This window comes from Mycothermus thermophilus (genome assembly GCF_041956435.1).
Source record: "Mycothermus thermophilus strain CBS 625.91 unplaced genomic scaffold VTJ04scaffold_7, whole genome shotgun sequence".
Classification (NCBI taxonomy): Eukaryota; Fungi; Ascomycota; class Sordariomycetes; order Sordariales; family Chaetomiaceae; genus Mycothermus; species Mycothermus thermophilus.
In genome coordinates, this window is record NW_027191433.1 from 1,937,722 (window position 1) to 1,950,502 (window position 12,781).

The following is a 12,781-nucleotide window of genomic DNA, read 5'->3' on the forward strand; positions in this document are numbered from 1 at the left end:
CCTGGCTGCTGAATGCAAGACTTCGCCCCACGGCTTGGACCTCGGATTCGGCACATGTGGGGGAACTTTGGCCTGCCTGAGGTTGAGTTGAAGGGTGTTTCTCCTGTTCGTTATTGTTTCAGCTCACTGAGTTTCCTTCTTTTATTGAGGTTTTCTCTTTGGTTTCGTGTTCCGGCGAGTGCTTGACTTTGTCTTGGTAATTTGGCGAAGAGTCATCATTTCCAACGAACGGCTCACTCAACAGCCGTCTTTTGACTGAGGCATCCGGGTACATAGACATGGGAGAGTCGAAAACAAATGCAGAGTCAACATCCCGAGTGCATTACTCGACGAGGTTTGTCATGCCATCCTTTGGACTGGCTTCTTCGGCATATCTCCTCTCATGCCTCTCACGGTTGGTTCAATAGGTACGAGGAACAACATTGTTGTTTTTATCAGCCTGTTGGATGCTCTGCCTCTTAGTTGTGTCACCCAAGTCCACGACTCAATGTCTTCACAATTGACTTGGTAGATATTAAATGCACTCAAAAAAGTCTCTCTTCCTCTCTTCTCAACCAATCGATCCTCGGCTATCGATGAGGTCAGAAGAGTTGAGTTTTGGCTAAAGAATGAGACGGGACATAGAGGCTGTGAAAACCCTCCAGCCGCTGCCAAGATGATGACATGCCTGTGTGGGGGAAAGGATGGAGACAGTCCGACCTTACACAGTACAACCATGAGGTGTTCGCCCAGCCGACAATATGATCCCGCGTGGCCAAACCCGCAGCAGTTCCCTGGGGCTGACTCCCCCGACCCCAGCTGAGTGATTGGACCTGACATCTGCCGATGATACGGATCCGCAGGCTTGGAGGGGCAGGATGCTGGTTGGTGTGGTTGTACACATGGCTGTTGGTGTGACCAGCCTGTGGGTGTAGTGAAAGAACGGCCCAGCGTGTGTCCCAAACATCGTCCCCTCACTTACACCACAACGGTGCGTGATGGTTGATGGATGCCGTTCCCGAGAACATGCTTCGCCTGCAGCATCGTCTCCACTCTCGCGTCTGCGGGACCGGGAACCCCCCCTTTTCCCGCGTCTGGGCGTCCCGGCAATCCAGTTCCCCAGGTCGGACTCGGCGTGTCCATGGTCCCGGACCGCATCTGAATGTCAATACTGTTCCTCCTACCACCGCCCTTTTGTTGCGCGACGATGACGTGGGCTTCTGAGCTCGCCTCCCTCCTTGGTACCCTCCATCGCTCCCGAACCGAGCTGCGCTGGGTTCCAGAAGCGGACAGCGTCGGCATCAGGCGGGTTTGTCTCGGCTTGTGGGTGTGAAGTATTGCTAGTGCTGCCAGGCCAGGTCTATGACTTACACATGGATTTTCGGCTCGTAAATCCTCCACCGAAGGTACCCCCGGATCTTCCAGCAGGCAGTTTGTCTTCCATTTTGTCATGGCCGGAGCCGTCGTGTCTCGGCATGTGGTTTCGTCCCTCCTCATCATGGATCCTTCACCCTCCAGGCCTGAGACAGATGTGAATGAGGATGAAGCATATCTCGCTCCTGGTCAACACAAGTCTACCTCATGACGAAGATGATACCGCTTCAGGAACTCACCGGCATCGTACGTGCAGCAGTATCAGCAGTCACCATTCAAGAGATCAAACCATGTGTCTGTCGTCAAACGGGCGATAGATTGCCATTCATCTTCCCGATATGCCTTGTCGGCCGGCTGGCTGCTCGGACACCCTACCCCGAGCAGGTCCGTGTCTCCAGTTCGGCACTTCGCCCCGGGCAAGGTAGTCACCCTCCTTGAGATAAAGGCCATGACAAATATACACCCCCATGGAACCCATCTCTCGGATTGATACTTAGACAACTCTTATTGTACTCTGTTCTTGCCTTGCTCCATCCCCCACGTTCTTCATGTGACCTACCTGCCTTGACCTTGGACGCCTTTTCAACAAAGAGATTCCCCCTGTCCAGGTCGAAGAGCCCAGTATACTCTCTCTTATACACAGGGGACCGTTAGAAGATTCAGGTAGACGGCGAACGCAAAGCAGAAGACGCCTAGGATGATAACGGACCACATCATCGGGGTGCTGACCCAGCACTGGCCGGTCATCAGCCTCGGACTCATCTTCCTCTGGCTGGTTCGAAACAGGTACTATCATGGCCTGAACAAATATCCAGGGCCGTTCCTGGCCTCCCTGACCGACTGGTGGCGCTTCATCGACGTCTACAAGCGCCGCCCTGAACGGACACACATCGCCCTCCACAAAAAGTATGGCCCCGTCGTCCGTCTCGGTCCCAACACCCTCTCCTTCTCAGACCCTGAGGCCCTCAAGACCATCTACGGGCTGAACAAGGGCTTCATCAAGGTCAGTTCCCCCTTTTTAGAACCATAACTCGCGACACAATGGCCAACTCCCACCCAGTCCGACTTCTACGTCGTCCAACAGTCCGTCGTCAAAGGCCACAGCCTCCCCTCCCTCTTCAGCACCACGGACAACGACTTCCACATGCAGTTCCGCCGCTGCGTCAACTCAGCGTTTGCCATGTCGGCCCTGGTCCAGTATGAACCCTTCGTCGACAACACGACCCGTCTCTTCCTCAAGCAGACGGAGCGCTTGTACATCGACAATCCCCAGGCCTGCGATTTCACGCGCTGGCTGCAGTTCTATGCGTTCGACGTCATCGGCGAGATCACTTACAGCAAGCGGCACGGGTTCATCGAGCGGAATGAGGATGTTGATGGGATTGTGGCGTATTTGACGAAGCTGTTCCTCTATGTTGCGCCGGTTCGTTTCCCCCATCCCTTCTCTGAGGACAACCCTCCGCTGACCACTCCCACCAGGTTGGCCAAATCCCCATCCTCGACCGCTTCTTCCTCAAAAACCCTATCTACCTCAAACTCTCCGAGTGGGGCCTCCTGGACGCGACCTTCCCTGTGGCCAAATTCGCGCGCGCCCGCATGGCCGAGCGTCTCCCCGAGCTCGAAGCCGCCCGCAAGAAGGGCAGCTCCTCGCCCGTCCTCCCCACCTCAGAAAAGAAGCACCAACTACCCTTGGTCAAATCCCCCGACCTCCTCTCCAAGTTCCTCGCCGCACGCGAGGCCCGCCCGGACTTCATGACCGACACGCTCGTCCAGACCATGGCCGTGTCGATGGCCTTCGCCGGGTCCGAGACCACCGCCATCTCGCTGTCGGCGGTGTTTTACTGTTTGCTCAAAACCCCGCACGCGCTGGCACGGCTGCGCAAGGAGATCGACGACGCCGCGCGCGCGGGCAAGTTCTCCGACTACGAGACGGGCTTGGTGACGTGGCACGAGAGCCAGACGGTGCTGCCGTACCTGGATATGTGCGTCAAGGAGGCGTTTCGGCTGCATCCCGCGCCGGGGCTGCCGATGGAGAGGGTTGTGCCGAAGGGGGGGATCGAGATTGCTGGCCGGAAGATTCCGGGGGGCACGATCGTGGGGTGCTCGGCGTGGGTGTTACATCGGGATAAGAATATTTTTGGGGATGACGTGGATGTGTATCGGCCGGAGAGGTGGGAGGTGAGGGGGCCGGAGGATGAGGCGAGGGTGAAGACGATGAACGGGACGATGTTGCAGTTTGGGATGGGGAGTCGGACGTGTATTGGGAAGAATATCTCGTTGTTGGAGATTTATAAGTTGGTGCCGACGATGTTGAGGCGGTTTGAGGTATGGACATATCCCTTCTTCCCCAACGGTATTTGGCTCAGGGAACATACTGACTGGTACAGATCCGGCTTGATGACCCCAACGCGGAGTGGGATATTGTCAACGCGTGGTTCGTCAAGCAGCACAACTTCATCACACGGTTCAGCCTCAGGGAAATTGTCAAACCAGAAAAGAGGGTGGAGGTTTCGGCGTAGTCATGTTGACATGGTAGAGGATTGTTTCAAGTTTCTTTGGTTGTGTCTGTTGTAGATAGCTGGCGTTATCCCTCTCCTTTACAACTTGCCAAGTACTTCAAGTTGTTCACGAATCAGTTTGAAGATGACCTCAACTGCTGTACACTTGGCTCATTCCATGACTTGAGACGTAGGAGATTCGCTGTCCTCAACCCTGAAACACAAGTCTTCTTAGATAGGGTACTCAGCCGCCAAAGTATCATGTTCTCTATGTCAACTAGAAATGCGTCATCGCTTTCATCAGAGCCCCCTTAAAGTTGTTAAATCGTAACTGTCTTAAGGCATGTCGGTATGTTGACTTCTGACCTGGCAAGCAGATGACCACAGCATCGCCAACCCTACCCTTATCAGGATCTCGTGTTTTTCCCATCTATGTACCTTGTAGACTAAGTAAACAGCTAGAATCCTGGATCCAAACAGCCATATACTCAACAGGAATGTCTCCCTCAACCAACCCTTTGTTTTTCTCTCCCCCCGTTTGATCAAACCCACCAATTCCTTCTCCTCAGTTCCTACACACCAACACTCGACCAACAAACCGCCAACAACACTTCTCCTCAAAATGGGCTCACTCTTCTCCTGCTTCAGCGATCCCTTCTCCCCACCCCAACCTCGCGTGACAAGGAGGTACCACGTCAACCACGGCACGGTCAGGAGGTCGACAGAGTACGAAGCACCGCGTCCCGCGCCTCTGCCTCCTGGCCCGTCTTATTACCACGATGGAACTGGGGTCAGACCGCGCAGGTCAGAAGCTACGCGGCGTTCGGATAATAGTAATATCTATGTGGGGGTGCCGTTGATGCAGTGGTGATGAAGGGGATGAGTTGGGGAAACATAAGAGTCTTTGGTGGGTGAGTTAGGTCGGTAGGCGATGGGGTTTGTGTTGCGATCATGCGACGATTGATGGGTTTTGAGGAACGGTTGAGATGATGTATCCTTTGCATTCTTGCGTTAGAATCAGGTTGTGTTTAAGTACCTCTTCGTCTCAGACTCGAAAGTCCCATGACGTGGATGTAGACCCCAACTTTTCTCTTCTCAGTATCGGTATCTAAGACAACCACAAGTCTCACCGTCGTCAACAAAAGCCAGGCTACAACTTAACGAACCATCTCATCATGATGGATCATATGGCTCTGTTCAAAGGAGCAGTGTTAAAGAGCCTCGATCAAGTAAGTCCACTTCGCCAACTTAAATCCAGTCACCGTTTCTCTCTCCAACCCTTCTTCCTTCTCCAGTTTCACGACCATTCGCTGAGGTGGCCTCACAATACCACACCATGGTATCACCATCTACACTCACTCTGAGCTCGTTCCAAACAAACCCTCACCAAATGTGCTGCAACAACAACTCTTTCTGAACACCTTCGTTCCACGTTACATACCCAGTAACACCCAACCCGACCCAGCCCAATCCGACCACCTCAAGATGGGCATCCTCTTTTCCTGCCTTTGCGACCCCTCTCCAACGCAGTACAACTACCCGAACCGGGTACAGACAAGGAACCCAAGAGCACGCCGTCCTACGCCGTACCCCCGACCCAATCAACGCCGGAGACTACCAGGAGGCCACGTTGTCGGCCAGCGAGGTGGGCAACAGCTGACGAATGGGGATTTGTACCACTTCATTGGGGCTACCAATCTGGGCAACAGAGAGCAGGCAAGGGTTGGTCAGACTGGGGAAGGTGGTGGACGGAGGGTGAGGTTTCGGGAGGGGATTTGATGGACGGACTGGGGAGATGGAGTTGGTCGGGCAGTGACATGGCTTGGACGCTTGCTCCTTGATGTGGCGGAGGGGTTGAAGTAGGGCAGGATCCGGGGAAATTCGTGGGGGGAGGAGAGGAGGATGGCGTAGCTAGGTACCTACTGAAGTCGACTGGCTGGTATCTTAGTTGGTCATGCTCTCATAGACCCCGACTTATGTGCCACAACCATGATGAATCGACACTTGAGAAACGGCGTCGACAGTTAGGCACCTGATAACCCGGAAGCCATGCTGACTTCATGAGACCCGTGGGTATTACTCATCTCCCAAGACAAAATCTCGACTCCGGCAGTCCACTCAAACACTCCCTCAGAGTCTCCAAGTGAGAGATGCTCTTCATCCACATGAAACTGGCTCTCCCATCCGTTGGGATGCTGTTCCCAACCTGAAGTTCTCAGCCTCCAACCTCGAAGCGCTCAATTCAGGGCTCAACTCAGGGGTTGTGCACACATATCTCGGCGGAAGAATACATACAGTTGTCACACCACAGACACAGCCCCTTCAAAGCAGATGCAGTAAAACCTATCTCTGATCATCTCCTATGAAGTATACTACGTTAATGACCTTTGTATTCCCACCCCAATATCACCACTCTCTCTTGAAGTTCCAGGTTGCTCTAAGGTGGAGTCCACACCCGACCTATCGACAGCAGCAGCGAAGTCCACCAGCAACTCCACTGATACCACGATATCAATGTCCATTCCAACCCAGCCAATCACCAAACAGGCCAAGGCACGATGGCAGAGCGGTCTAATGCGTGAGACTCGAATACCCCAGAGTTCGAAATCTCATCTCTTCGGAGGCGTCGGTTCAAATCCGACTCGTGTCGAAACTTTTGCGGTTCTCTTTTGCCCAGCAACAATAAACCTCGCTGGAGCATTGTTTGTTGTGTTTTTGCCTGTTAGTTATTTCCTTATGCACGAGATGAAGTATTTTTGAGACACAGGCTCTTGCGACGGGTCTCATCCTGGTGATGTTTTAGTATTTGTTGGGTCTGACCCATGCTGTTCAACTGAACGCCTGAGTCCCGAGTACCAGGAACATCAACAACAACTCAATCCATAGCTCAAACAACTCAATACTAACCTCAAAAATACGACTTCAAACCTACCCAAAGCGCATCTTCAAACCTTCCCCCTCATCAACCCATAACCCATATCAAAACTGCCTTCCACCAAGAACCAACGCTGTCCCATCCCCTCTTCCATCCAAACTCCACCACACAACAAGGCACTCACTCCAACCAACTCTCTCAAGGCCAGAGTTTCTCCTCCAACTCAACCCCGCCAACTCTCATCTCAACATCCCCCCCTCAAAACTCCAAACAACGATTCCCCTCATCCTCTCCCCCAACATCATACTCCAAAAAACCCGTGTCCCAAACCGGCACTCCAAAACACTGCTCCAAAATCGCCCCCAAATCACCCAAACACCTCTTCATGTCCCCCGCGCGCAGTCGGTTTGCCGGGTCGACGGCTAGCATGGCTTCTAGTGCGCGGCTGACCATGACGCCGAAGTGGGCGCCTAAGAAACGGACGCGAGAGAGGGTTTGATGAAGGGACGGGGAGGATGGCTGGGAGGTGGTGAACCAGGATTCCTTTTCGGTCATCCCGTCGTTGTTGGCACTGATGTTGGTGTTGGTGTTGGCGATGTTGTTGGTGTTGGTGTTGGTGATCCTGGTGTAAGTGATGCCTTGGTTGCCGGTGTTGGTTGGGCCCGTTGTTGTCGGGGGTGTTTCATCCTTCGTCACCGACAACGGCAAAACTCCTTCAGGCCATTCCCACCAGGTGTTGACATCCGCAGGGAACAGGCCAGTGGTTTTGTCCACCACAGTCCACCGTTCCGACGCCGCCTCGTCAGGCTGAGCATCCTCCATCTTCACTTCCCCCTTGATAGCCATCCTATCATCCCCAACACCCTCCTCTTCCTTCACTTCCTGCTTAACCACCCTCCCATCAAACCCCCTCACCACCCCTCTCCTCTCACCCTCCCACTTCTCCAACCTCTCCTTCCTCCCATCCTTCCACCCCCTCATAAACCGCCCCCTCCAACTCCCCGGTACCACCGACCTCGACCCCGAACTGCCAACACACCTCAACACCTCCTCCACATACCACCCCGGCCTACTCCTCACCTCCGGCGCGTCAAACCCCGGCCGCCTGTCCAGCAAGTGCAGCTTGAGCATCAGCGCGCCGACCTGCCAGACATCGCTTTGCGGGCCGGGGCGAAACCCAAACAGCACCTCGGGCGGGGTGAAGGACGGGACGGGGAGGAGCGTGCGGGGTGTGTACTGCCACCATTCCTACAGGGCGGCAGCGGCAGCGGCGGGTTCGTTGTCTGTGGCAACAGCTCGGTTGGCGGCTGCGGTGGTGGTGGGGCGACGGTCGATGAAGGAGCGCCCGAAGCCGGTGAGGACGATCTTGTGCAGGGAGCGGGCGGGGAGTTTGAACTCGGCTGGGGCGATGAGGTAGTATGGACGGCGGGGGCTGTAGAGGAGGAGGTTGATGTGAGGCATGGCGTGGGTGCGGATGGGGCCGAGGGTGCTGTTGATGCTGGCGGTCCCGGTGATGGGGGTGGTGGGGAGCTCGAAGAGGATGTGTTCGGGTCTGATGGCTGGACGGGGGTTGGGTTTGTTAGCGTGGAAACAGGAAGTGATGTGATCGAGATGAGGCGGAGGTTACCTGAGTGGCATATCGTGGGGTCTAAGTTATGCAGAGCCTCGAGAGCGGACGCCACCTGCTCGCATACCCAAAGCCGCGTTTGGTACGTTAGCCCCTGGAGCACGCGGAGGTCCTTGAGACTTGGACCATAAGGGCGCTGGAGGAAACACAGATGCCGGCCGTTGGGACTGTTCATGTAGAACTGGCCAGTATAGTAGATGATATGCGGATAGCGTGGTGTCGTGGTGTTTGCCTGTCCGAGGAGCGTAAGAACCTCTTCCTCATGATGGCGGAACCCCTGACTCAAATCGGCGCGGAGGATCTTGAGGGCATGGAATGATTCCTCGCAACAGGGGGTCTTGCCTTCCACCAGCCAGACGGTCGACGATGGCCCGAAGCCCAGCTTGTGGTGGACGACGAAAAGACCCACGTCCGTTTTGAGCCTCTGGCCGACGTTGATGGGACAGTAGCCGCCTGGACAGTACGCATCAAAGCCTTCGACGGGGCGGTCAACCATGTCTGGTGTGTCGACCTTGCTAGAAAGAGAAGTTACCAGGACCGCCAGTAAAGCTTCCATTCTGGCCTGCACCTCTTTCGCGGTCATGGGCGGCGGCCGGGGTAGCATGGGGTTGTTGGACGAAGCCATGGTTGTGGGGTTTTGGAGATAGGTTGAAATGGGTTGAACTGCGGTCGAAAGATGCCCAGGATAAGTGGAATATTTAATGGTGTGAGCGGTCCGTAAACTAATATGGTGATATGTCAGGTAAGTGATGCTTCAGGTATGCTGTGGAAGGATGCCAGCAAAGACAGCGACCAAGTCATTTTGAACATAAAAGTCATGATCACGGAAAGAGGACAAGGCGCACCCGGTGAACTGGCATGAGCTGATGAAGTAAGAGGAAACGGCCACGGCAGTCAACATGGCAGTCAACCTTTCTCATGACTGCTTCCCTCCCAGAGGCCTTCTCCCCTCATCCACAAGAGAAAAAGGGTTGGGAACAACAACTCACAACACATACGACAACCGAGCAGACCAACGCTTGTGAAACCTGGCAGATCTATTCGAGTTTCCATCTAAATAGGACCCGCCAGACAGCCGGTCGATCCGGCAAATGCCATGATATAGAATGAAGCCTGCCCTGGTCCCATGGTCAAGGATCTAGGTGGCTGTTGTATGAGTGTCCAGAAGAACCGCCCTCATGATCCTCATATCCTCATGCCCGTCCATACCCATCTCAATGCCATCCATTTCCTTTTTCACCGAAACGCCGTCTCTTCCCATCATCCCTACCCGATGCCCACGTTCAGAGAACAGTGCCGAAGCTGGAAGCGGTTAGCAGTCTGAGGAAAACTTGCAAACGTAGCAGCGTCAGCACTTACCCAAAAGTCAGCTTGATGCTGCGCACATAATACTCCCTCCAGTTCCGCTGGGTGGCGTCCTCCTCGCCCACCGGCACGCCCTTCCACTCGACGCGCATGACCGTGACCCTATCAACATCGTTCTGGTCGAACTCGATCTGCAGCGTCGAGTGGTGCCCGGCGGGCCACTGCTTGAGACGCCAGCTCTGGACGATCTTGGTGGGTTCCACCAGCTCGAGGAACTCGCCAGACACGTTTCCGTCAAACAGCTCAAACTTGCCGCCCTTCTGGGCGCCCTCAAATACCTTGGGCGGGGCGCGGGTGAAGGCAGCGAGGCGCTGGGGATCGGTGAAGGTCTTGTAGAGCTCCTCGGCGGTGGTGCGGAACTCGTCCGTGTCGGTCAGGGTCACGGTGTTGACGATGGTGGTGCCCGTCGTCTGGGAGATGATTCCCGTGTTCTCGGCCTTCTTGGCCTGGTTACCCGTGGGCGGGTGGTACTTGGGGGTGGAGAAGCCGCTTGAGGGGTTGGACCCGGGGGCGTGCTGGATGTCCTTTCCGTGCTCGGCGATCAGGGCGGGAGAGAGCTTGAGGAATTCTTTGCGGAGCTGGGGAACGATCTTTGACCGGACCAGGTCCTTGATGGGCTGCTTCTCTTTGGAATCGCTGTAGACGTCGATCTCAAAGACGAACTCGTCCTCGGAAAGGTCGTGCGACACCTCGGGGATGGTAATGGTACCGGTCACGTCGTCGTCGTCCGGAGTCGACCCTGAAGACCCGACGGTTGGCATTCATGAGGAATACAATGGGATTATATTCTACAGGAACATGGGAACACGTACCTGTGTATTCCAGGGTTAACTTGACATCAAAGATGGTAATGACCTTGCCCTTCCGCTGCGCCACTTCGACATCCCCGTTCATGCTGATGACCCTGGAGACCTTGGCCTTGACATCCCCCTCCTCCGCCTCGATTTTCTTGAGGTTGTCTTCGAACCATTGGCGGGTCCAGGACGTGGCGTCCTTGTTGACCCAGTGCCAGTTGTTGGGGTTGTGGAGGACCATTTTGGTTGGAGTTGTAAGACTGTGATTTCAAGTCAGCGATTGTCCACGGTGACAGAATGAACAACAGAAGACAAATCCAGGCTCGATCAGAAGTGGTCTGGTGGACCGCAGCTTGTCATCAAAGGAAGGGAGTACAAGTCTATCCTATGACTGGTGCCAGCTGGAATGATCATCACGGAGCCATTGGCGCGGGAAATCGACAGAAATGGGCGACGTACCGAAAGAATAAGCGGTTGGCGACGGTATGGAGGGCGGATTGGGAGTTGAAGATGGTGGTTGTTGTTGGTGTTGGTGTTGTTTGTTGGGCTGAGGCTCGGGGCGAGGTCGCCCAAAAAGAAGGAAGAAACAAAAAGACGGGGCCAAGTGAGCGTCGGAGCCTGGAAAGCTCTAGAAAACTCAGCAGGGCCCATCCAGCCTCGCTGAGGGCGGGGAGGAGGGGCAGAACTGTCACCGCTTTGGCGGGGCTGTTTCAGGCTGGCCAGGGTTAGGGTGTTTCAGGCAACCAGCACATGCTTCCTCGAGAAGAGACTCGATTGAGACGTGGACGCCCTCATTTGTCGACAGTCTCTCGAGAGCAGTCATATGTCAACGGGGGAAACAAGAAGAGATAAAAAGAAAAAGAAGGAAAATGACTGCCCGAACACAGCAGCAGATCCCTCTCCTCTATCCCATCTGGGCTCCTTACTCCGTACCTTACCTAGGTGCCCTTGCTTTGATCAGGTCTTTTCTCAGGAATTATGAGAAAGCAAGAAACACTCAACACCCAGGGCATGGACGACATTCTCAGATCTTGATGGCTCCTCCGGATCGGAGGTGGCCGCACTCTCCGGGTCGGCCGTTCCAGGTTTGCCCCGGTGCTCCGATAACCTGGAAGGCATCCGATCCGATGCATATCCCGGCATGCCCCGGACTGCAGTCTCTTTATGTCAACCGTTATCCGCTGACTGACCGAGGCCTGTCCTCCGGCCGGTTTGCTTTGCTGTGCCATCGGGACATGCATATGGCACAGTAGCAATGCCGACCTGGATGCATGTCTTCTACTTCTACCCCTTTCACCTCGACTGGTGTTTGTTACTGGAAACGGTCAAGGTGCCGCCGGACATGTTGTGAGCCGCTGTCGCTGCCATGGCAACTTGGACTATTGATTAACATCACCTGTCACCATACGTGGAGGACACCTAAATAATCACCGAGACCATGCCTTGGCCTCGACGTGATGCTATTCAAGGAACTCGACGTCGGGCAAGGAATGAGTTTACAACGCACGTGTCTGTACTACCATCGTCTCGGCTCATGGACCATCCGAGCCTCCCAATATCCAGCACACGGCCGACTCAGCGAATCGGCAACATGCGCTCCCGTTGGAGTTGTGAGGGTTCTATTTTGGTCTTTGACTTTCACCTGTCACGAACGCCACCCGTCAGCGATCCCCGCGATCTGGAAGATGTGGAGAAGCATTCAGCGCACGGCATTCGGGAATGGCTTCAAGCCTTCGCCAGGGGGGGGGGGGCCTGGGCCCTGGGCCGGTCACGGATGGGTCCGCCTGGGCGTCACCGTTCGCCAGCTATTTTGTTCTTTTGACTGGCTCAAGTGGAATGTGGTGTTCATTGTGTTGAAGTTGCTGACCGAACTGCCAACTCTTGCTGTCTCCAAGTCAAGTGCTTCAATACTTGGACATACATAAACTAAGCAACTCAGATATTTCGTCACCCTCACACTCGCTCCCTCGTAAAAAGCCTCAATTTGACGTCCAACCCGTGGATTATAAAGCTTCCCAAATGCTGACTCGCGTTCTGCACACAATGTCGCCCGGCCATGCAGACGATGCAGACGGATCATGCGCCAAGGTCGAGCCAAGCTGAGTTAAGCGCCGGCAGCGAGCATCACAACCAAGACACACCCGTCCAGCGAATCATGGCCGCCTCGTGCTCTTCTGCCCAGAAACCTTGACCCAAGAATAGATTTGCCGGCTGCCCAAAATCCAACCACGGTGGCTTTCTGCTCGTGGGCCGGGTCGAACCCCTTTTG

The 12,781-nt window shown here is 54.9% G+C and overlaps 4 protein-coding genes and 1 non-coding gene across 5 annotated transcripts; 2 read left to right on the forward strand and 3 right to left on the reverse strand.

The window, feature by feature from the left end:
* Positions 1–550: 550 nt before the first annotated feature.
* On the reverse strand, positions 551–1,281 carry VTJ04DRAFT_10263 (uncharacterized protein; the record flags this gene model as incomplete). Its single annotated transcript, XM_069357983.1, has 3 exons — positions 551–601; positions 705–885; positions 962–1,281. 3 exons carry the CDS (start codon positions 1,279–1,281, stop codon positions 551–553), a joined length of 552 nt encoding a protein of 183 aa, XP_069214997.1.
* Positions 1,282–2,050: 769 nt separating this feature from the next.
* VTJ04DRAFT_10264 (uncharacterized protein) lies at positions 2,051–3,872 on the forward strand (the record flags this gene model as incomplete). Its single annotated transcript, XM_069357984.1, has 4 exons — positions 2,051–2,356; positions 2,414–2,776; positions 2,833–3,678; positions 3,741–3,872. 4 exons carry the CDS (start codon positions 2,051–2,053, stop codon positions 3,870–3,872), a joined length of 1,647 nt encoding a protein of 548 aa, XP_069214998.1.
* A 2,531-nt stretch (positions 3,873–6,403) lies between these two features.
* VTJ04DRAFT_t139 lies at positions 6,404–6,501 on the forward strand. Its single transcript has one exon. It is a non-coding gene; the product is annotated as a tRNA-Ser (tRNA).
* A 1,473-nt stretch (positions 6,502–7,974) lies between these two features.
* On the reverse strand, positions 7,975–8,978 carry VTJ04DRAFT_10265 (uncharacterized protein; the record flags this gene model as incomplete). Its single annotated transcript, XM_069357985.1, has 2 exons — positions 7,975–8,285; positions 8,354–8,978. The coding sequence occupies 2 exons, from the start codon at positions 8,976–8,978 to the stop codon at positions 7,975–7,977; spliced, it is 936 nt and encodes a 311-aa protein (XP_069214999.1).
* A 658-nt stretch (positions 8,979–9,636) lies between these two features.
* On the reverse strand, positions 9,637–10,753 carry VTJ04DRAFT_10266 (uncharacterized protein; the record flags this gene model as incomplete). Its single annotated transcript, XM_069357986.1, has 3 exons — positions 9,637–9,655; positions 9,713–10,457; positions 10,531–10,753. 3 exons carry the CDS (start codon positions 10,751–10,753, stop codon positions 9,637–9,639), a joined length of 987 nt encoding a protein of 328 aa, XP_069215000.1.
* Positions 10,754–12,781: the final 2,028 nt, after the last annotated feature.